Below are 23,896 nucleotides of genomic sequence, written 5' to 3' on the forward strand. Positions count from 1 at the left end.
TCCCACATATCTTTTTTTCTTCTTTGACCACTTTTGTTAGCAGAAGGAGAGTCTGGAGACCCTTCCTCCAGAAGGTAAGCCCTCAAAGATGAAAAGAATAATCTAAGGTCTTATCTGTTGCAAGAAAGTTTATTAACAATAAGGAAAGAAAGAGTAGGTTACAAAGAGTTGGATGTGACTTGTTCAGTCGCCCAGTCATGTCTGACTCTTTGCAACCCCATGGACTGCAGCACGCCGGGCCTCCCTGTCCTTCACCATCTCTTGGAGTTTGCCCAAGTTCATGTCCATTGCATCAGTGATGCCATTCTGCCATCTCATCCCCCAATGCCCTCTTCTGCCCTCAATCTTTCCCAGCATCAGGGACTTTTCCAATGAGTCAGCTGTTTCATCAGGTGATCAAAATATTGGACACAACTGAGCACACACAAAGAAAAAACAGAGAGAATACCTGAAGAGAGAGGTGGGCCATGCCAAGGGAGGCAAATGACCCTGGAGAGCTGGGGTACAGTTTTTAAGGCAGGGTTATTTGCATAATCCAGGGGGGCTATTGATGGACAGCCATGATTGACAACTGCAGGTTATATAAGAAGATATGCTACCTCACATATTCTTCCCATAATTTGGTCTGTTATAATTAGATGTATGTATTTGTGGAATATTCACAAGCAGTCCAGTGGCCGCAGAAGATTACTTTAGTGCAGGATACTGTGAGGTGTGGGCATGTGCTAGAGGTAGGGCAAGTCCTGCCAGCCTGGTGGGGGGAGGTTTACAGCCCCATGACTATTTTTGGAGTACTAGTGAGCATATTACTGGGCAGGGCTGGAAAACTGCTTGGTGGGATTAGGTGCCTATTCAACAGTTAGCTGAAGTGGCCACCTCTGGTTGCTCTCAGATAACTTCCGGCTTATCACTTTTCTCCTATCCAATCCATGTATCTTTTACCCAGCTTCACCAATTCTGGACATTTTGTCAAAATTTGTTTTGTCATTTGTTTCTTTGTCATTTGTTTTTATCATTCGCTCAACATTCAGAAAACAAAGATCATGGCATCTGGTCCCATCACTTCATGGGAAATAGATGGAAAAACAGTGGAAACAGTGTCAGACTTTGTTTTTTTGGGCTCCAAAATCACTGCAGATGCTGATTGCAGCCATGAAATTAAAAGACGCTTACTCCTTGGAAGGAAAGTTATGATCAACCTTGATAATATATTAAAAAGCAGAGACATTACTTTGCCAACAAAGGTCTGTCTAGTCAAGGCTATGGTTTTTCCAGTGGTCATGTATGGATGTGAGAGTTGGACTGTGAAGAAAACTGATGGCCAAAGAATTGATGCTTTTGAACTGTGGTGTTGGAGAAGACTCTTGAGAGTCCCTTGTACCGCAAGGAGATCCAACCAGTCCATTCTAAGGGAGATCGATCCTGGGTGTTCATTGGAAGGACTGATGCTAAAGCTGAAACTGCAATACTTTGGCCACCTCATGCGACGAGTTGACTCACTGGAAAAGACTCTGATGCTGGGAAGGGTTGGGGGCGGGAGGAGAAGGGGACGACCGAGAATGAAATGGCTGGATGGCATCACCGACTCTGTGGACATGAGTTTGAGTGAACTCCGGGAGTTGGTGATGGACAGGGAGGCCTGGCGTGCTGTGATTCATGGGGTCGCGGAGAGTCGGACACGACTGAGCGACTGAACTGAACTGATAGATATAATTTTATATAGTTCATAATAAATAATTAATAATTACATTCTCTCTCTACTAAGTTGCTTCAGTCGTGTCCGACTCTGCAACCCCATAGCCTACCAGGCTCCTCTGTCCCTGGGATTCTCCAGGCAAGAATACTGGAATGGGTTGCCATTTCCTTCTCCCAATAATTATATTAATAAAACAGAAATTATATATTGTATATATCACATGCACACATATATACAATGCATTCTATTATTTATTTTACATTTATTTTTATTTATTTACTTATTTTGGCTGCTCTGGGTCTCAGCTGCAGCACACGAGATCCTTGATCTTTATGGTGGCATGTGGACGCTTCAGCAGCAGCTTGTACGTTTTAGTTCTCCGACCAGGGATTGAACCCAGGCCCCCTGCATTGGCAGTGTGGAGTCTTAACCACTGGACCACCAGGGAAGTCCCAATTCTTTCTTTTTCTTGAGTCATTTGAAAGTAGATAACATACATCATGCCACCTTATCTCTTTAACACACAGGGTACGTTTTCTAAGAACAGGATACTGGTAGCCACAGTTATCAACTATGGGAAATCTAACATTTACCATCTATCTCTTAACAAAGATAAAACAGTGACTTTAAGCTACCATCCCTATCCCAACTTGGTCCCCAAAGTGTCTGTTACAGCATTTGCTCCCCCTCAAGGACAGGACTCCATCTGGGATCACACATTGCGTTTAGTTGTTTCTTTTGTCTCCTTTTTTTCTGGAACCGTTACTCTATCTTTGTCTCTCACGACATTAACATTTAAAAATAAAACACTGGCCAGTTTCTTTTAAATATATAAAATATTCCTCAACTGGGGCTTCTGTGTTTTCCCATATTTAGAATCAAATTATGTACCCCTAGCCAGAATACTCCCTAAGTGATTCTGTGTCTTTCTTGGGGTGGAGACACATAGCTGGAGGCTCACAACTTCCTCTGCCTCTCATTAGTAGTATTAATTTTGACCACCTAGTCAATGCTGTCTGTTTTTCCCACTGTGCAGGTATAATTTTTCCTCTTATAACTAACAAGCAAACTGTGGGGAAACACTTTAAACTATGCAAACACCTTATTCCTCACGAAACTTCCTCCCTTAAAATTAGCACTCATTGATGACACTTGACCAAACCAATTTTTACTCTGATGGTTGAAGAATTATTTTCTACTTCATCATTTCCCTTATATTTGTCAATCAGCAATTTCTCTTTTCCTACATTAATTTATTCAGTCTGACATTCCAAGTTCATCTTTAATTTTTCCTGTCCCAGCCCTGGGATAGGACCTGCAAAGAATCCAAGGACCCTGGTTCCTTTTGGTGGAAAAGGGCATTAAAAGATCTGGGTCTCTTGTTGATTGTTTTGGGTACATGTTTATTTCCAAGCACCTTTGTGTATAATGTTGTGTCATTTCAGAGCAATATTCCTTATAATGTAGATACCAAGTTATTCAGACATTCTTCCTTTCTAAAAGTACCTAATTAAGCAACAATTCCTGCACTTAAAGATTTGGTTATTGGTGATAATGGAAGATTTTAAATGGTCATGGGACTTCCTTGGTGGTCCAGTGGTTAAGAACCTACCTCAAAAACAGGTTCAGTCCCTGGTTTGGGAAGATCCCACATGTCTGAGAGCAACTAAGACCATACACCGCAAATCCTGATCCCACACACCGCAACTGCTGAAGCCTGAGTGCCTAGAGCCTGCGCTCTGCAACAAAAGAAGCCACCACGATGACAAGCCCGTGCACCACAACTTGAAAGCAGCCCCTGCTCAGTGCAACTAGAGAAAGTCTTCTCATAGCAGTGAAGACCCAGCAGAGCCAAAGAGAAACAAATAGATAGGTGAATAAACAAAAATGTATAAATAAATAGAATGGTCATAAATGTTTTGCATTTATATCCATCAAGAGATGGAGTATAATCACTCCTTGAATCTGGGATAACCTGATAATTTGCCTTAGCACCTAAATATTCTTGAGAGAGAGGGTGGGGAAGGAATAATGCTGCGTGAATTACAAGCAAGGCTTCAAGGGAGCTTGAAGCTTCCACCCTCACACACTGGCTACCCTGAGACTGCCATGAAAGACCACAAAGAAAGAGAGGTTCAGCCAAGAGCACCAAACTCCCATCATGTGAGAAAAGGGAACTTGTGTCATCCAGCCTCAGCTGAGCTGCCAGTTGCCTACAGCTACCTGATCAACCCAACCTGACTATCAGAAGAATCACCCCACTGAAAGTAGGTGTACTGCTTGAAGAAAAAAGCTTCTGACTATTTTCAAAAGCAGATTACAAGTGTTCTCTCATATTTTTAAACTGTGTATTCATGTATAATAAACATACAGGAAAGTACAGATTCAGTTCAGTTCAGTTCAGTCGCTCAGTCGTGTCCGACTCTTTGTGACCGCATGAATCACAGCACGCCAGGCCTCCCTGTCCATCACCAACTCCCGGAGTTCACTCAAACTCATGTCCACAGAGTCGGTGATGCCATCCAGCCATCTCATTCTCTGTCGTCCCCGTCTCCTCCCACCCCCAATCCCTCCCAGCATCAGTCTTTTCCAGTGAGTCAACTTGTCGCATGAGGCCTAAGTATTGGAGTTTCAGCTTTAGCATCAGTCCTTCCAATAAACACCCAGGATTGATCTCCTTTAGAATGGACTGGTTGGATCTCCTTGCAGTCCAAGGGACTCTCAAGAGTCTTCTCCAGCACCACAGTTCAAAAGCATCAAAAGTATACAATTTGTATTTTTACAAATTAAGCACACTTGAATCTTGAAACACAACTTTACTAGCACCCAGATTGACCCCTTCTAGTTACTACTCCATGCCTCAAAGGTAATCACAATTCTGACTACAAACATAGATTAGTTTTGCCTATATTCTACATTTTTTAACCAAGAAAAAAATTCTAAATAAAAAAATCCATGTAAAACTTTATAGTCAGTCCTCGATGAATCTGGGGTTCTGCATTCATGGATTCAACCAGTGTTGGATTGCATAGTACCATAGTATGTATTCAGTGAAAAAAAATCCTCGTATAAATGGACTTGCACAGTTCAACAATACCCTTGTGTGTTCAAAGGTCAACTGTATAGACTGAGAATAAATGATCTACAGCTATACACAATAACTCATAATGCTGAAAGAAGAAAAATCAAAACATAGAAGACTACATTCTGTATGATTCTTTCTATTAAAGTAGAATACAGGTATCACTCTAGGAGATGGATTGAAAAAGTTATTGCTGCAACTTAAATGGGACCTAATCAAACTCAAAAGCTTTTGCACAGCAAAGGAAACCATGAACAGAATGAAAAGATAACCCACAGAATGGGAGAAAATATTTGGAAATGATGTGACTGACAAGGGATTAGCCTCCAAAATTTATAAGCAGCTCATATGGCTTAATATCAAAACAAACAACCCAATCAAAAAATGGGCAAAAGACCTAAATAGACATTTCTCCAAAGAAGATATACAGATGGCCAAGAGGCACATGAAAAGATGTTCAACATCACTAATTATTAGAGAAATGCAAATCAAAACTACAATGAGATATCACCTCACACCAGTCAAATGGCTATCATTAAAAAAATCCACAAACAAAAAATGCTGGAAAGGGTGTAGAGAGAAGAGAACCCTCCTACAGTGTTGGTTGGAATGTATATTGATACAGTCACTATGGAGAACAGTACAGAGGTTCCTTAAAAAACTAAAAATATGATTAAACATATGACTAAACATATGATTCTACAATCCCACTCTTGGGTATATATCCAGGGGAAAACATGGTACAAAAAATATATGCACCCCAATGTTCATTGCAACACTGTTTACAATAGCCAAGACATGGAAGCAACCTGAATGTCCATCGACAGAGGAATGGATAAAGAAGATGTGGTACATATATACAATGGAATATTCAGTTCAGTTCAGTTCAGTCGCTCAGTCGTGTCCGACTCTCCGCGACCCCATGAATCACAGCACGCCAGGCCTCCCTGTCCATCACCAACTCCCGGAGTACACTCAAACCCATGTCCACAGAGTCGGTGATGCCATCCAGCCATCTCATTCTCCGTCGTCCCCTTCTCCTCCCGCCCCCAACCTTTCCCAGCATCAGAGTCTTTTCCAGTGAGTCAACTTGTCTCATGAGGTGGCCAAAGTATTGGAGTTTCAGCTTTAGCATCAGTCCCTCCAATGAACATCCAGGATTAATCTCCTTTAGAATGGACTGGTTGGATCTCCTTGCAGTATAAGGGACTCTCAAGAGTCTTCTCCAACACCACAGTTCAAAAGCATCGATTCTTCGGCGATCAGCTTTCTTCACAGTCCAACTCTCACATCCATACATGACCACGGGAAAAACCATTGCCTTGACTAGACGGACCTTGGTCGGCAAAGTAATGTCTCTGCTTTTTAATATACTATCAAGGTTGGTCATAACTTTCCTTCCAAGGAGCAAGCGTCTTTTAATTTCATGGCTGCAATCAGCATCTGCAGTGATTTTGGAGCCCAAAAAAACAAAGTCTGACACTGTTTCCACTGTTTTTCCATCTATTTCCCATGAAGTGATAGGAATATTACTCAGCTGTTAAAAGAATGAAATAATGTCATTTGCAGCAATTTGATGGACTTAGATATTGTCATACTAAGTGAGGTAAGTCAGACAGAGAAAGAAATATCATATGATATAGCTTATATGCAGAATCAAAAAAATGATACAGATGAACTTATTTACAAACAGACTCACAGACTTACAGAATGAACTTACGGCTACCGGAGGGAAACGCAGAGGGGGAAGGAAGGGATAGTTAGGAAGTTTGGGATTGACATGTACACACTGCTTTATTTAAAATGAATAACCAAAAAAAATAATTAGAATTTTTTCTTGGTTATTTGTTTTAAATAAAGCAGTGCCTGTAACCCCCTCATTGTTCAAGGTCAACTATATAATATTCTGAATTAGTTATCTATTGCTATGTAATACATTACTCTAAACTTGGGGAATTTAAAACAGCAAACATATATCTATCAGAATAGTAAAAGAAAATTATTCTATCATCAATAAAATTCGGCAAATACAATTCTCTTAAAATCTTTATAGTTCTCTTGTGAATCTTATTGAGATTAACTACATCACATGAAAGCCATATTCACAAATATTATCGAGATAAACCTTTCTCTTCCTTGGGCTTTTTTGATCCCTGAGTGTCCTATTGTTTAATGGAACCATTCTGAGGCACTGCCTTAGCTCTTTAACAGAGGATTTATGTTTATATCCTTGGCTTTATTTTCAGACAAGAATTTCTTGAGCACTCCTTAGATATGGTCTTTCCCTGGAAGCCTTACTTTTTCTTGGCGGCGTCGCGTCTTCCTTGGTCTATGCGGGCTTTCCCTAGCTGCAGTAAGCAGGAGGCTACTCTTCCTTTCCCTGTGCCGGCTCCTCATTGTGGTGGCTTCTCTTGCGGAGCACCGCCTACAGGAACTCAGGCTTCAGTAGTTGCAGCACATGGGCTCAGTAGTTGTGGTGCACTGGCTTAGTTGCTCCACAGCCTGTGGACTCTTCCTGGACCAGGGATCAAACCCATGTCTCCTGCACTGGCTGGTGAATACTTATCCACTGCACCACCAAGGAAGTCCTGGAAGCCATTTTTTTAAAAATTCTAGCCTCACTGGTCCTTAGAGAGGCTAGGAAATTTCAAACCTAACAATCCCCAGGACTTTTTTTATTGGCATTCCTTTCTTTCGCTTATCTCTTTCTTTTCATACATATTCTACTAAAAGTGACAAGAAGAAACCTGAAGGCACCTTCAACATTCCGCTTGAAAATCTCAATGGGATCCCCAATTCATTAGGTATGTATGCATACATGCTAAGTCCCTTCAGTCATGTCTGACTCTGTGAGACCCCATGGACTGCAGCCCACCAGGTTCTCTGTCCATGGGGTTCTCCAGCAAGAATACTGGAGTGGGTGACCATGACCTTCTCCAGGGGATCTTCCCAACCCAGGGATCGAACCTGCATCTCTTAACATCTCCTGCATTGGCAGGCAGGTTCTTTACCACTAGTGCCACCTGGGAAGCCCCTCAATTTCCCTACTTTCCTCACTTTAATCAGCAGCCTCCTCAAAGGACATGAGGCTTCTACTTATATGCTCTTCAATATTTTTCAGTCTTTCACTAACACTCCTAGATTCCTTCCTGCTTCTATCCAAAACCCAGTTCCAAATCCATTCCCACATTGTTAGGTTTTTATTATGGCAGCACTTCATTTCTAGTATTTGGACAATCCTAGAAGCTAAAACCCACACTCAGGAGCCGACTATATATGGTGTTGTTTATTTTGCTTAACAGCTTTGGATATCATTCAGTATCAGTAGATATAGATTAATCCAGTGTCCCATTGTCTAGTTGAATCATATCTTTAAAATTTTAACTTACTAATATTTAAGATTTAAATGATTAATATTTTAATTGTTAACAGATTGGCCAATTGCTCTAAGCTGGGTCCATTTACACTCACAACAGTGTATGGTAGTGACTATTTTTTCAAATATTTGACCACTTGTGTTAGCAAACTCTTTGACCTTTACTAACTTGCTAAACAAAAACCATTTCATTGTCACTCTAATTTGGATTGTATTTATTATGAATAGGGTCAAGTGTACATTCATATGTTTGAAAAGCCATTTTTACTTTTTCCCTCAACTGTCTAATCACAATTTTTGCCCCTTTGGGGGTGACTGATAATTTTTTCTTATTGATGTTTTATAGCTCTTAAGAAAAATAGACCTTTATCTGTCTAACATGTTGCACATATTTTTTCACAGTTTGTCATTTCTCAAGTTTGTTTACAGAAATTTCTTCACTCAAGCTTTTAATGCAGGCAAATCTATTAATATGTCCTTTTATATCTTACTTAGAGATGTCTTCCCCACTCCAAGATTATAAAAAAAACAAACTCCATGAATTATTTTACTACTCTTTGTGGTTACATTTTTAATAATAAAATATTTGATATTTATAAATATCAAAATAATAAAATATTTGATTTGGAATTTATTTTGGTGTAAAGAGGGTGAGAATCTCACTTTCCCTCCAGCTGATTAGTCATTTCTTTGTACACAGTTCATCCAATAATCCAATCTTCCCTCCCCACTGCCCCCCATTTTCATTATGCTTTACATTTCTTATTATATCTTTTTCCCTATTAAATTGTGACATCTTTTATTAGAATCATGGAACCACAGAACTTAGGGCAGCATCAAGAAGCCAGCTACAGCTAAGGTAGTACAGGTCTGCAGCTTGCACGGGTAAGTACAACCAATCTAGGCACTGTTTGCGGTTTCTTCCCTTCCGCAAGTCTGCAACAAGGAGCAGCCAGAAGAAGCAGGCCCTTGAATTACTGAGTGTTTGTTACATCACTGAGTATTCGTTAGATAACTGGGATATGTGGGGGCTGGAGGGTGGGGAAGGCGATGCTGGGAGGGAGGCTTGTCAACTTGTCTTTGTTAGCTAGGCAGTCTTTATTTTCCAGTCTTGTCTGGGTTCCTTTATGTCACCCTAAGTATCCAAATCTTCCTTGAAATGGGGTTACAGGGCGTCCCCACCCCATCGCTTCCCAAAGCCCTTATCGCCTGGCCTGGCCTACAGTCTCGATGGAAAGACGGCTCGGAACGAATAGGAATAGAGTGACTGGGACCGCGGTGGGGCGGGGGAGATGCCAGGGCTCGCAGGCTCAGGGCTGGCGGGGAGGGAGGCGGCGTCCTCTGCGCTTCGCCGGCTTCGCGCCCCCGCAGTGTCCTCCGCGCCCACCAGAAGGCGCCCCAGCGCGCTCACTCTCGGCGCGCAGCCCGACGCTCCTCCGCAGCCAGCACCCGAGCCGAGCCGCCGCGATCTGAAAAGCCGGGCGGCGGCCCGGGCTCTCCCGGCCCGGCAAGTGGGACAGGGTCCCAGGGAGCCCCGGGTTTGTTTCTGGGATTGAGGTGCGGCGGTTTCTCGACTCCGATCCCCCAACCCCGCAGGAAACGCCCAGAACCACCTCAGCGCGGTGGTCTACAAAGCCCGGAGAGTCCAAAGGCGGGCGGGGTCGTGCGCGCTCGGGAGGCAGGAGGCTTTCCCCCTCACTCTCAGACTCACGCCCGGCTCCCCAATCAGGCCGCCTCCAGCCCCATGAGGACCCTCAGGCCAGGGCTGAGAGCCTGGCACAGCCCTGACCGAAATCCTGCGGCGGCCTTAGAGCGTTAAGACAGGTCAGTGCCGGGGCGGGACGCGGGACTGAGCCGGAGGCGGGCGGAGGCGCGCGCACCGGTCCACCTTGCCGCCCCGCACGGCTTCGCGAGGCCACTCACGGGGTCACCTCCGCCGGGGCCACCCAGCAGCGCGGGCGTGATTCTGCATTTTTCATGACAGGCAAGGTGTGACGCTGCCCTCTGCAGCCCACCCGGGCCAGGTGATGCTCGGACTGAGGGGGTGGGGGATGCGTGGACCAAGGGAGGCGGCGGGCTCCGGAAATCGGCTATTCTAATAAAACGGTGCTTTTTCTACTTACGAGCCGCCGCGTCGAAACCGCTACCTCCAAAGGTCTCTTGCTTCATCGAGATAACAGGCCTCGGGCGTGAAAGGAAAGCGAGATGTGGGAGAGGGCGAGAAGAAAGGAGACCAGGAGACCCGAGGCCCGGGGAGTGAGGGGAGGGGGACGAGGGTACCGATTCGCTATGCAAACCCTGGCGCGCGAGATGGGGACGCCCCAGCCGGACCCCAGAGTCTCAACCACCTTTCGCTGACCACCTTCTCACCCTCCCACTCCTTCGCCCACCCAGGATGCGGCTGGGCCGCCGGGCCCTCTGTGTGCTCGTCCTGCTGCTCGCCTGCGCCTCGCTGGGGCTCCTGTACGCGAGCACCCGGGTCGCGCCGGGCCTCCGGGCACCTCTTGCGCTGTGGACGCCCCTACAGGGCAACCCCAGGCCAGAACTGCTAGGTCTTGCCCCTGAGCCCAGATACGCACACATCCCGGTCAGGATCAAGGAGCAAGTGGTGGGGTGAGTGTAAGGAGTCGGGGTGACAGCATGGCACTCGCCGGGGGGTAGTCTGGGAAGCTTCTGTTTCCTCTACTGCTGAGCTCTGATGCCTGGGTTCCCCAAACTGGTTGTGGGGGGGGGGGAGGGGGGAGGGGGTGAAGTGAGAGGTGGCGGGGTTACTGAGTCTTGTGCTTCGGGAATGGGGAAGGGAGGGTTGCAATCAGGGGAGGGCCCTGACTTTCTGAGTCCTAGTCATTCCCTGAGAAAGGAGTCGAGCTGGAGTCCTGATGGTGTGTAGCATTTGGTCTGTTCTACATCTCTGTAAAATCCAGATGTAGAGGATGGGTCATCCCATGGGTGGTCCCTCCTGGGGGGGACTATTTGAAGAGCAGTGATTAAGGGAACAGATTTTGGATGAACAGGGTTGAACGGCAAAGGTGCGGATGCTGTGTCAACCTTCCGTGGGATGAGTGAGCTGTGTGGCTGGGCTCTGAGGACCCTTCCTCCCGGCTCCACAGGCTGCTGTCTTCGAACAATTGCAGTTGTGAGTCCAGTGAGGGGAGCCTTCACCTCCCCTTCCAGAGGCAGGTCCAAGCCTTTGACTTCACCAAGGCCTTTGACCCTGAGGAGCTGAGCACTGTGTCTGCCTCAAGGGAGCAGGAGTTCCAGGCCTTCCTTTCAAGGTACCCAGCGGAAAGGAGGGTGTGACTCTGCCTGTGGAGAGCCGTGGGAGGTCTGGAGGGAGGGTGTGCTAGGAGGGAGCACACGGCTCCCCTTGACTCCTCCTCTGTCCTCCCCCTCCTTCACTGCCAGGAGCCAGTCTGCTGCTGACCAGCTGCTCATAGCCCCAGCCAACTCCCCGCTACAGTACCCCCTGCAGGGTGTAGAGGTCCAGCCCCTCAGGAGCATCTTGGTGCCAGGTGGGGAGGAGGGTCCAAGGGGAGGGCCTAACCCACTGTGAGGGTGGCAGAGCCCAGGCTGGGTGAGAAAGAATGAGGGAAGACTGGAATGCCAAGTGGGGGGCTTCTAATGAAAGGGAAACTGGAGGTCAGGGAGGGCTCATGAGGTGGGAGATGGAGATGGGGACAGAAGGGACTCTAGGATTGTGGGGAATTGCCGAAGACAACTGGAGAGGTTTGGGGAGAAGGGTGTGTTCTTGCTGACTGGCTGAAGTTAAATGGACAGGCAGGGCAGGCCACACAAGACCTACTGCTTTGATGGGAAGGAGTGAGAAATCGGTTACTCTGGGCTGTGCCCTGCAATGTGCCCTGCTGTGGCCTCAACAGGAGGGATGGGTGAGAAGTTCTGTGCTGTGTGAGGTGAAAGAGGGAGAAGCGAGGGAGGAGAAAGGGAGGAATCCCAGGCTGTCTGTGATTCCGGTTCCCTCTCCTTGCTTCCAGGACTGGGCCTGCAGGCCACTTCTGGTCAGGAGGTATACCAGGTGAGAAGAAACAGGAGGGTGGGGAGGCCAGATGGGCATGAATGATGCAGGGAGGGCAGCGAGGCTGCCAAAGGACAGATGGAAGAAGCAGGGAGGCAAGAGGTGGGTAGGGGACATCACCCTGCACTCGCCAATCCCCTCTCCCAGGTGAACCTGACTGCCTCCTTGGGCACCTGGGACGTGGCAGGGGAAGTAACTGGAGTGACTCTCACCGGAGAAGGGCAGCCAGATCTCACCCTCACCAGCCCAGGGCTGGACCAACTCAATCGGCAGCTGCAACTGGTCACTTACAGCAGCCGAAGCTACCAGGCAAACACAGCAGACACAGGTGCGAGGCCTGGGTGGATGTAATAACAGGCTGGGTGAACACAGGAAGCCAGAAAGGCAGGAGCGAGCAAATGGCAGAGGGTGTGGGAGACACTCGGGCAATGGCCAGAGCTGCCCAGACACACAATGGGCATTTCAGCTGGGCCAGCAGGGCCAAAGAGGGAGAGAAGGGGCCTTTGTTCAACTGGGGCTGGAACAGGCCAGAGGGAAACCCGAGCCTTGGGTGTGTCCCCCCTTCAGGCCAACAATGGGGGCCCCAGGAAGTGACCTGACCCAGGAACTAGAAGACTCAAGCTCTATTCCCAGCCCACCACTTACTAGAGGGCAAAGAGCTTTCTCTCCCAGAGCCCCCATTTCTCCTCTGGCAAAAGGGGTATAACAGCCCTTCTGCTTCTCTCCAAGGCTTCTATACCAAACCTACTCCCACTGGGGGGCCTTTGCACTTGCTGTTCCCTCTGCCTAGAATGCTCTTCCCCCAGATTTTTGCATGGCTGGCTCCTTATCGTTTGGATTTCAGCTCAGATGGCTCCTCTTCACTCTCACAATACTTGTCTTATTTTCGATTCAATACTTATCTGTATCTGAATTTTCTTATTTACTTAACCTGGAACCAGATGGACTAGGTTCCTACCCCAGCTTTCTTGCCTAAGAGTTGGGTAATTATGGACAAGTTAATTTCTCTGTGCCTTCTTTTTCTGTAGTAGGAATCTACTTAAGAGGGCTATTGTGAGGATTAAATGAGTTCATATCGTTAACGTAATTTTAAAAGTGCCTGGCACATAGTAAATGCTCAATAAAGGCTAGCTTTTAATGAAAATTTTTATCATCTTTCTCCCACCCATTAAAATGTAAGTTCCAGGGGGATACGAACCTTGCATTCTTATCTAACAGGGCCTAGAAAAGTACAACACAGGGTAGGCACTTAAATATTGACTTACTGAAAAGAGAATGTTGTCCAAGCCCTAGGGGCCACATCTCATATCTTTCTTCCCAGTCCATTTCTCCACCGAGGGACACGAAGCTGCCTTCACCATCCGCATAAGACACCCACCCAACCCTCGGCTGTACCCACCTGGATCTCTACCCCAGGGAGGTGAGACTGGTATGCTCAGGGGCATAGATCCAGCCTGACAGGAAGAAAGTTGGGAGAGGGTGGCTCTGGGAAGTGTCTTCCTTCTCCTCACTCGCCACTCTCCTCTGCACCTAACTCTGTCCCTCACTCCTAGCCCAGTACAACATCAGCGCTCTGGTCACCATCGCCACTAAGACCTTCCTTCGTTACAATCGGTTACGGGCACTCATCGCCAGCATCCGCCGCTTCTACCCAACGGTCACAGTGGTAATCGCCGACGACAGCGACAAGCCAGAGAGCATTAGAGGTCCCCACATCGAGCACTATCTCATGCCTTTTGGCAAGGTGCACAGCCACAGGGCACCGGGAGGGGGCATGCCCTCAGGCCGCAGTCTCCAGGGTAGTGAATCCAGCATGAGGATTTCTGAAATGTAAGCTCCACAGGAGCAGGAATCGTGCTGTCTTATTTGAGCTGCCTTCTTAGAATAGTGCTTAGCACCTAGTGGGGGCTCAATAAATAGTTGATGAATGAATGAACACATGAATCAAATGCATTCCAAGACTCTCCCTCAGAACACCGACTCGGAGCCTCTGGCCATGGGAAACTGCATTTTTTTAAACCTAGCTCCCTGCCGTTTCTAAGCACTTCCAAAGTTTGGAGAGGGGCACAGGCTGTTGAGGGGCTTCCCAGGTAGCTCTTTGGTGAAGAATCCGCCCGCAGGAGATGCAGGTTGGATCCCTGGGTAGGGAAGATCCCCTGGAAGAGGAAATGACAACCCACTCCAGTATTCTTGCCTGGGAAATCTCATGGACAGAGGAGCCTGGCGAGCTACAGTCCATGGAGTCGCAGAGTCGGTCGCAGACTGAACACGCACGCACAGCCAGAGGCTGTTGAGAGGGTTCAGGAGTGAGGAGGAAAGGTGGCAGAGGGCTGCGTCCTATCTCGATAGCATCGCCAACCGTACTTACACTCCCCCAGGGCTGGTTCGCAGGCCGGAACCTGGCCATATCCCAAGTAACCACCAAGTACGTGCTGTGGGTGGACGATGACTTCGTCTTCACGGCGCGGACGCGACTAGAGAGGCTTGTGGACGTGTTGGAGCGGACGCCGCTGGACCTGGTAGGGGAGGGGCCGCGGGATGGAGGGTGGGAGGAGGGCTTCCGGCAGGCGAAGGCCAAGGCCGGAGGCCCGAGAGCCGCCAGCCCGGGACGGAAGCGGAGCCTGGGCCACTGTCTGGGTCCTGCAGGGGTGGGGCGGGAAAGGACCCAGCAGGGAGGCCAGCCTGGTGGGGAGAGGGAGCCCAGCCCTAAGCCCTTCCAGTGCGCGGCCGGCCTGCAGCCACCCTCCCGCCCCGGCAGGTAGGGGGCGCGGTGCGCGAGATCTCCGGCTTCGCCACCACCTACCGGCAGCTGCTGAGCGTGGAGCCTGGCGCGCCAGGCCGCGGGAACTGCCTCCGGCAGAAGCGCGGCTTCCACCACGAGCTCGTCGGCTTCCCGGGGTGCGTGGTCACCGACGGCGTGGTCAACTTCTTCCTGGCGCGCACTGACAAGGTGCGCGAGGTCGGCTTTGACCCGCGCCTCAGCCGCGTGGCGCACCTGGGTGAGTGGCGCCCCCTCCAGGCCGGGCAGGGACCCTTCGGGGCTCGGGACCAGGGACCGCGGGGTGGTGGGGCAGTAAGGTGCCTGGGGCCCTGGGTACTACTGCCCGACCACCCCGCGGAGCCCACAGCTGCCACCGGGGTCCCTAGAGCAGTTCTACGAAGGTTTCCCAAGACCCGAGCCCCGGCCACAGAGAGAGCTTCAAACATCCCAGCCCCAAACATCATTTAAACCTCAGCGGCCAGTACAGCCACTGGGTCTGCCTTGAGCTTCCCTACCACTGTCACCTTGGCCTCTATCCTGCTCCCAACCGAATCTCCTGGTTCAGGCCACCTTGGAGCAGCCAAGTCCGCATTTATTGAATCTGTGTGTGTGTGTGTGTGTGTTGCGGGAAGGAGGAAGGGAGGGAATCAGTTTTCAAAGCACAAGGTAAGGATATTGACTCCATTTTATACAAGACTCAAAAGGGCTGATTTACACGCCTAAGGTCCTTAGAGATGGAGTCTTTGCATATGCACCCACCATATCCCAAATCTCAGTTCTCCTTTAGGGGCAGCCGTGCCTCTGTATCCTCAAGACCCTTCATTGTGTACTCCCCTTCCCTCTGCCCCCAGAATTCTTCCTGGATGGACTTGGTTCTCTTCAAGTGGGCTCCTGCTCAGATGTCGTTGTGGATCACGCATCCAAGTTAAAGTTGCCTTGGATCTCAAAGGATGCGAAGGCAGAGACTTATGCTCGATACCGTTACCCGGGATCACTGGACGAGAGTCAGGTGGCCAAACATCGCCTGCTCTTCTTCAAACATCGGCTCCAGTGCATGACCTCAGAGTGATGGCCACTTGGGGCCTTTTAGCTGTCAGACTGGACCTGCCTCCTTGTCCCTGCCAGGAATTCCTAGCAAACCCCACCAGCCAGTGACCTCTCCACTGACTGTCCCAGTCTCCTTCAGAACTTGATCCCAAACAGGGGCTTGTCCTGGTGTCACTCCTCCTTTCTGCAAGTGCCCAGGGGCATGATGGAGCCATAACTTGTCCCACAGCCAGTGCCAAGTCCTCCCCCCCACCCCTTACCCTAGGGCAGGAAGTGGGGGGTTGCTTTTCAAGTGCCAAAGAGCCCAAAGGGGGACTCTAAAAACCTAAAGCAGAAATACTCTCCTCTCATCTCCTTGGTACTAAGGGGTTGGGGAAGTCCCCAATATATAGTCCCAGGGCTGTGCCCCTATCTCTGGATCCAGGACTCTGTGCAGTGGCTGCAGCCTCACCCCCATGGAGAGAATGGAGTTGGAATGGGGGCTGGTGAACATACAGGAGAAAGCAATTTTTAGTTGTGTCTTTGCAATGCTTTGGGAGTAGAGGAAGGGGCACCAAGGGTCCATGTGCAGACACCCAGACTCATTTCATGAACCCCAGAGGCTCTCAGCTTCATTTTATTAGTTACATGAAGTCAGGGGACTCAGGGGCCATGGCCCGCCTCATACATGTCTCGTTGGGGCCCTCCACACACCAAATGACCATGTCAGACCCACACTGTGCAAGTCTTTGGACCATTGAGCTCCTGGAACAGGGAAGGGACATGTCAGAAGCAGATTTGGTGCTCCCCTCCCTCACCCATGATTTGGCAGTCCTCTCAGGGGCACACTGCCTGCTTTGGAACTTTAGTTCCTCAGTTCTTCACTCACAGCTGGGCCCAGTCTCCCTGGCTTGGTCTTATATTGACTAATCATTTCATCCCCATCCCTTTCCTTCATCTTCCTCCTATGGCCCCTTCGAAAATCCCTCTGCCAGGGTCTTTAGTCTGACTCACATCTCCCCTCGCCATAGGCCAGCACCTCCCAGCTTCCACCCCACTGTTATTGCTGCCTCACCAGCCTCTCCAGGGCATGCGCAGCTGCATCCTGGACACTCACAAACAGCTGTTCTGGGGTCACTCGGTCCAGGAGTCCTGCCTGGGTCAGTGTCCCCAGCACTGAGGCTGTGTGGAGAGGGGATCAGGTCCTCAGGTCCTAATCCACACTGTGTCTCTTCCCTCCCCGCCAAGTGTCCAGTCACTCCCCTGTCTCCGGACCCCTCCACCTGCGCATCTCACCATTACACTGAGCCAGGAGAAGGTGGATCCCAGCGTCTCGGCATCGACTGGCCAGCTGCAGGGGTGGGGGTGGGGGAGGGAGTTAAGTCCTACATCAGAGGGTGTTCACGAAACCACAAGGGGACTTCCTCCTTAGCCTACCCTCTCCCTCACCTGGACCACTTCTCTGGCCCCTGCAGCATCCACAAAGGTGACACCACTGCAGTCTAGGACCACCACCCTGACAGGCTCGGCAGCTAGGATGGGAGAAGGCAGGAGGACTAAGATGCCTCTGTGGGTGGTGCCAAATCTCCCTCCTTATCCTCCCACCTCACCTGCATCCGGTGAGGCATCTATCTCTGGAGCCTCCTGTGAGTAGAGAAGGGGAGTCACCACCTCTGAGACATGAGCACAAACGTGCACCCAGTGAGCCCAAGAATCCCCCTCGGAACACCCACCTGTCTCCCAGCCCCAAAGAAGCCACACTTCCCTTTGACCAGGTCCCTCACCTTGCTTCCTTCTCCAAGCCCCAGATGCCACTCCAGCACGCGGCGAAACTGCCCTCGGGTCCCAAAGTAAAGCGGTGCTGGATAGCTCAGAATGCAGAGCCCTGGGACCTGGAGGAGCTAAGGGGTCAGCGGGTCAGTGAACCATCCAAGTCTAACCTTCCCTTCCATCTTTGGCTGTAGCCCACCCACCTTGTGGCTCTCTCTGAGTGGCCTGTAGAGCTCTGTCCCCTCAGCCAGTCCAAGTGCCAGGCACTGTACCCTGGGTAGGAAGCTGGGGTCAGATTCCCAGCCTGATCTGGCTGGAGAGTCACCCCAAGCACTCTGTTCTCTCCCCTGCTCTTGACTTCCCTCATCTCTGCTCCCACCTCTGGGTGCGGCAGACCACAGTCATCATGGAGAAGACCACACCGACAGCCAGACCCAGGTCCACACTCAGGGTCACGACAGCCACCCATGTGACCATCCACACAGCCTGCAGGACATGGATGGGAGTGAAATGCCCAGAAGGAATGCCAGCCCTCACTGCCAGGGAAGGAGGGTCCAGGGGCAGCGACTGCCAGGGCAAATGACGGGGAGGGAGGGCCCGGGAGAAAGTAGGAAGAATGACAGAAGGAAGGGATGAGGTTGACCTAATAGGGGATACACACCAAGTGTAAGGACCTCAATCCTTGAACCACATGGGGAGTTACAAATACTCAGGTCTGAAGAGGTTCAAGCTTGACCCTTCACCTTGTCTCTGAGTAAAGGGATTAGGAGGTATACAAGTTGAAGGTGGGTAGGCTGCAGAACTCAGGACTGGAACAGTTAACTTTGATCAAGGGCAGAGGCTGGGGACGCTAGGAAGGTGGGAGGGGGCATCTGAGAGCAATGCTGCCATTTCTCACAAAGTCCACGCGGCTGATGCGCCATAGTTGAGGGAGTTCTCGCATCTGGAAGAACATCTGGCGCATGCTGGAGATGTTGATGCAGGCCAAGACAGCCTTAGGGCAGAGGAGGTAGGCTGACCACCCCCATGTGTGGGGAGGTAGCCGCCCCTCCCAGCCATCCCTCGGCCTCCTCTGCTGCTTACCTTGGGCAGATAGTAGAAGAGGGGCCCCAGCCACAGTAGCACAGATAGGACAACCATGCAGGAGAAGAGGCCTGCCAGCTGCAGGGCAGGAGGGTCAGAAGCAAAGAAGGGAGGTAGCCTCAACCCACCCCTACTGAGAGATGGTCTCCTGCCTCTGTGTCAGCCTTTTTGGAAGTCTCCCTCCTCCCCAAACCCCCTTCCACACTGCTGTTCCTCATTCCCTAACCCCTTCTCGATGTTGTGCTGCTCACTTTCCCCCTCACCCAGTTAAATACCTGTCATTTGTTGGTTTCCCCCAAGATATAGTTCAAAATCCCTATTTTTGTAGCCTACCTCCATTTTAAAAGCCACTGTTGGATGACACTAAAAAGCAGGCTAACCACATGCTTAGGACACCAACAAATATAGGAAACCAAAAATATTAGGGAGAGACTTTAATATGTGACATTTCTTTGAAAAAGAATATGTCCTCACAAGGAAAAAGTCCAGAATTTTGTTTCTTAAATTCATTTTCCAGATTAGTATTGTCCTTATTTTGAACTACATATAGGACACCATGCCCTTTCTCAGTGCTTAGAATCCACAGAGATCTTAACAGACCTTTTTTCTCCATATTGTTCCCAGATAATCCCATCTCCCCACTCACTTTCCCTCACAGATTCCCATTGTCCTCTACAGGACTGCCACCTGGGTATCTTCCAATCTTCCACCTGTTCCACCACCACCCAACATGGATGTCCCTCCCTCCTTCTCCTCACCCAAGAACATGGCTCTTACCTGTGTGTTCCCACCAGCATCCACTAATAGGCTGGTCGTAGCCAACGTGGCAGAGTTGGGAAAGCAAGAGAAGAGGGAGGAGACGAGGTTGGAGACACCATGTGCCAGGAGCTCCTGAAAGGATGCAGTGGGAAGAAGAGGAGAGATACGAAGGCATGGCTAGGAGGGGGAAATCACGTTCGGGGGCCGTCTGTCTCCTGAATGAGGCTGGGGTCCTCACTCAAAGTCACACCTGGTTGGAGTCAATAGTGTAGCTGTACTTGTCTGCATAGATGGAGGCCAGGGAGGCAGACACTGCAAAGGTAACCAGCGCCATGGGCAACGAGTCGGCCAGAATCCTGGGCAGCTCAGCCAGGCTGGGGAGGAGAGGTTGGGGAAATCTGCAGAAAGAGTCCTCGGTGAGGGTGGGTTGGGAATAATAAGGATATGAGGAAGACAGAGGAAATAGGACAGGGCAGGGCAGGAGGAGGCATTGGGTGGGAGCGTTGTGAGAAAAGAAAACAAGTGCTTTTTCAGTCTCTCTTACCCTCCGGGCAGCAACCCAACTATCTGGACATTGTATCTTGTGTCCAGGGAAGAGGTGAAGCAGAGCACAGAGGCCAGAAGCACCTGGGAAAGAGAGCAGATTAGAGCATGGGTGGAGATGGCCTCCAGCAGAGGCTAGAAGGGGCTCAATATGAGAGGACTGTAACTCAGGATTAGGGGTTGCAGAAGCCTGGCAACTGAGGGAGCTGGGGTGTGTTTGGGATGGGTGCCTGACAACTGATTTAGAGTGAAGAGGGAATTCCCTGGTTCTCCAATGGTTAGGACTCTGTTCTCTAAGGAGTCCGTTCAGTCCCTGGTGTCTGGGAACTAAGATCCTGCAAGCCGCGCCGCGGTTCAAAAAAAAAAAGTAGAATGAAGGAAAGAGAAATGTGTGCCTGGAACTATGGAGAGAGATGGACCAGAGGAAGTGAGAGGGGACTGCTATGAGAGATGGTGGATATCGAGAGGTACAACCGAGCCATTCTAAGCAGGGAATCTGGGTTACATCTAGGGATGTATGGGGTATCTGTGGGGTATGAATGGAATGCTGTTTAACTGAGGAGAAAGAGAAACGCAGGTGGACGCCGGAAGGAAGATGAGCCTTGAGTTACAGTGAAAGACCGGGTGAGGGAAGAGAAAAAACGGGAGTGGAGGTGTCGTGGCCAGAGACACCGCAAGGGGGCGCTGTAAGGAGAAAGAAGGATTTCTTAGAGTCTTTGTGAGAGAAAGGCGAACCCGTGGGTGGGGGATTCCCGAGGGTCAAAGCGTTCAGAGAAGACGCCTGGCAAAGCACACGTGTGAGCAGGACCTCGCATGTGTGACCTCTCCGCGCTCCACGAGGGGGCGGCAGCGGCCACTTCCTACAGGGCAAGCAGGGTCTGCGTGCTGCACGGGGCTGGCACCCCGGGAGCCATCCTCACCATGGCGATTTCCCCCGGGATGGGGGTGGGTAGCCTGTCTCTGAATCTCACGTTCAGTTCCTTGACCGGCACGAGCAGCGCCAGGCTGAGTGCCGAGATGGTCAGTTCGGCGGGACTGCTCCGGGGCAGCGCCGTCAACACGGCAGCCAACGTCTGTGGGCAGGGCGATGAGCAGAGGTGCCTGGGGCCAGGGTCGGCTGCCGGCAGTCCGATCCCCAGACTGAGGCGAGGCCTTCTCTCCTGGCTCCCAGCAGGGCTTCCACCTCCTCGGCGACCCTCACTGCCCCACCACCACCACACACGTCCCTCCACTGGCCCTCCTTCCTTCCTTTGCAGGTTTCCCTCTTCCTGGGATCACTGGAAGCCTCCTCGCTGTTCTCCCACCCCCACCTTGAAAAGAGCGAAGCAGCCAATCTGACGTGGGAGGGGCACCCCCAAAAGGCTAGGCAGCTGGGACACGAGCACGTGCAGGGCGGCCCCGCTGGTCAGCGCTTTAACTACAGGCTCCGACAAGAAGGTGGCCAGGACGCCCAGCTGCAGGGCAAACATCCCCAGCTGCAGAGGAGAAGATGCCCGAATCACCACGGGAGAAGAACAGACCAGTCCCTGCACCGGGCCACCGGCTTCTCCGCGCACCTCTTCTGCCTAGACCGCCGCTGGACACTTGTCCCTCCCTCGCCCCTGGCCCCCCCAGCGTGGACTCCCCCAGTCCTCCCCCCTGCGCACCCCCTCACCATCAGGGCCCCGCTCCCGAAGGCCACTGCCGCAGCCGCACCAACCCGCTGAGCATCCAACTGTTCCCTCTCAATTCCGCTCAGGTTCCCCGAGAGGGGTTCGGGCACTAGCCGCTCCACGGCTGAGCCCGTCATGAGGCTGAGGACAGCGAAAGTTCCTAGGGCCAGGGGAGAAACGCACACATCACCAGATGTGCCGGCCAGGGGCAAGGTGACCGCCCAGGCTCCGGGCACTCTGCCAGAAAGGCTGTTGTCAGACCACCTCTCCTAGAAGGCTGGCTGCTCAGGTGAAGGCTGCGGGGCCGAGATCCCTGCCCCTGCCCCTCCTGCGGATGCCCTGCGGCCTCGCCCTCTTCTGGGTGACAGTGCATCTCTTCTCCCCTCTTTCAAGTCATAGAGACGTTCTTTTAAACCAGATTTCATGGAGAGGAAAAGTCCGAGTAAACGCCCGCCTCTTTGCACCCCCTCAAACCCCCAGCAGGCACTGACTAGGTCAGAGGCTTAGGGCAGTCCAGGGGATGGTGGAAAGGAAGCTGAGGGACTAAAGAGGGGAGTAAGAGCACGGGAGCTTATAAGAAGGGAAGCCTCAATCCCCCGTCCGTTTCACCCTATGGAGAGGGAAAGGAGTCCGTGGGTCACTCACCAGTAGACAGGTGTCTCCCAGTACCCAACAAGGTGTAGATGAGGACGGGAAAGAAAGAAGTGTAGAGTCCGAACACTGGGGGCACAGAGGTCAGGAGGGCAAAAGCCATGCCTGGGGGCGTAGTGGAAGGAAAGGTCTTTGGTGTGTGGGTGAGGGGCTGGGGGCTCACCCTCCAGGACCGCTTTTCCCCTCCCACGCTCTTGGAAGCTGGCACAGGCATGCTAAATCACACCACAGGAGGGAACTGAGGGGTTAACAGGCCTCAGTGGGTGGGGGATCGTGGGGCGGTCACGGTCAGAGATCCGTGTCCGCGCGTCCTGGGGGGGCCGGCGTTCAAGCCGAGAGGTCTCTCCAGTGCCCTGAGCCAGACCGTGGCCAAGACTTCAAGCAGGATTGCACAGGTGAGGGGAGTTGGGGGTGGGGATCTGATGGAGCTCCACTGTCCTTACCCAGAACTCGGCCTCGGGTCCCTGTCGACGAGCCCGCAGCCACACTAGACCACCCGCTTCGCTCCCGGTTGCCAGGCCCTGTGCCCACCCGAAGCCCCCTAGAGCTTGGGCCCCTGCCAGGCTGGTGTTGGGGCCGCTCACCCTGGGGCACGTGCACGATGCCCACGGTCAGTCCGGCCACCGCGTCCCCGAGCAGCCAGGCCCGCCAGCGGTAGTGGGGCAGCCAGCGCAGTGGGGGCAGCCGCGCCAGCAGCAGGCGCCACGCCCCCGGTCCGGAGCAGGCGTGGGCCCGCCGCCGCCACAGCCGGGACCAGCGCGGCGGCGCGAGCAGCTCAGGCTCCTGCTCTGCGTCTCCGAAGAGCTGCTGGAACCGGGTCTCGGTGAGAGGTTCCCTGAACTTGGCGCCCAGGGGGAACTTAAGGTCGGAGGCCTCTCCCGGACCTGGGCAGGTCCTGGAGCCCGGTAGCCCACTCATTTCGCCTTGGCCACCTCCAACTCCGCCCAGCCTTAAATACCCCTCGGCCCGCCTGCCCCGCGGCCCGCCTCCTTGGAGCAGAGTCCAATCCCGTCCCGGAGGGAGCCCTCTCTTGGGGACCTTCTACACTCGGGAGACAGCTGCACCTTGGGGTGGGGGCTTCTCTGTGTTAGGCGTTTCCCCCAGACATCCTTGGCCCGATCGCTGGCTCTGGAGCCTGCTGTGGAGGAACCAGAGAGATAGGCCAGAAAACAAACGCACCCAAGCACCCAACACCCACTAACGCTCCTAGGTCTTTTGACTCCCGCCTCTCTCTCACTCCCGGTGATTTCTTTCCACATTAGCACCTGGGGTACAGACAGATGCTGACTCCTCTGGGGTTGCTGGTCATCCTCAGCGCTGTTGCATGGCCCACAAGAAAGTTCAGCGGTGTTCCAACCTCCCTTTCTCCCCGCAGACCCTGATTCTCACGGGGCAGAGCTTCTCACCAGAAAGTGTAAGGGGCTCCATTGACCTCAGCTGTTTCACAGACCACCTAGATGGGAA

General features: G+C 51.5%; 2 protein-coding genes across 4 annotated transcripts; one reads left to right on the top strand and one right to left on the bottom strand.

The window, feature by feature from the left end:
• The first annotated feature begins 9,602 nt into the window (after window positions 1-9,602).
• B4GALNT1 (beta-1,4-N-acetyl-galactosaminyltransferase 1) lies at window positions 9,603-16,557 on the top strand. The gene is made up of 12 exons (XM_088837076.1): window positions 9,603-9,711; window positions 9,884-9,978; window positions 10,549-10,767; window positions 11,265-11,429; window positions 11,560-11,666; window positions 12,147-12,187; window positions 12,335-12,515; window positions 13,509-13,607; window positions 13,741-13,931; window positions 14,566-14,706; window positions 14,946-15,186; window positions 15,800-16,557. The coding sequence occupies exons 3-12, from the start codon at window positions 10,550-10,552 to the stop codon at window positions 16,015-16,017; spliced, it is 1,602 nt and encodes a 533-aa protein (XP_088693202.1). The 5' UTR covers window positions 9,603-9,711; window positions 9,884-9,978; window position 10,549; the 3' UTR covers window positions 16,018-16,557.
• On the bottom strand, window positions 16,489-23,350 carry LOC129536856 (solute carrier family 26 member 10-like). Of its 3 annotated transcripts, XM_088837075.1 has the most exons (19): window positions 23,017-23,350; window positions 22,427-22,537; window positions 21,784-21,941; window positions 21,440-21,604; window positions 21,101-21,202; window positions 20,909-20,989; window positions 20,131-20,213; window positions 19,837-19,984; window positions 19,605-19,718; window positions 18,828-18,905; window positions 18,643-18,738; window positions 18,124-18,230; window positions 17,948-18,017; window positions 17,759-17,875; window positions 17,585-17,618; window positions 17,424-17,506; window positions 17,271-17,325; window positions 17,050-17,156; window positions 16,489-16,739 (listed from the first exon to the last, which is right to left on the bottom strand). In XM_088837075.1, exons 1-19 carry the CDS (start codon window positions 23,348-23,350, stop codon window positions 16,701-16,703), a joined length of 2,082 nt encoding a protein of 693 aa, XP_088693201.1. In that variant the 3' UTR covers window positions 16,489-16,700. The 3 variants fall into 3 exon arrangements, with proteins under 3 accessions (XP_088693201.1, XP_055251985.2, XP_055251987.2); XM_055396010.2 differs by lacking the exon at window positions 20,909-20,989 and having other exon boundaries at window positions 21,050-21,202; XM_055396012.2 differs by lacking the exons at window positions 20,909-20,989; window positions 21,440-21,604; window positions 23,017-23,350 and having other exon boundaries at window positions 21,050-21,202; window positions 22,427-22,675.
• Between the last annotated feature and the right edge of the window lie 546 nt (window positions 23,351-23,896).

This window comes from Moschus berezovskii, chromosome 6 (genome assembly GCF_049115385.1).
Source record: "Moschus berezovskii isolate FMDL1 chromosome 6, NW_MosBer_1.0, whole genome shotgun sequence".
NCBI classification, from domain to species: domain Eukaryota; kingdom Metazoa; phylum Chordata; class Mammalia; order Artiodactyla; family Moschidae; genus Moschus; species Moschus berezovskii.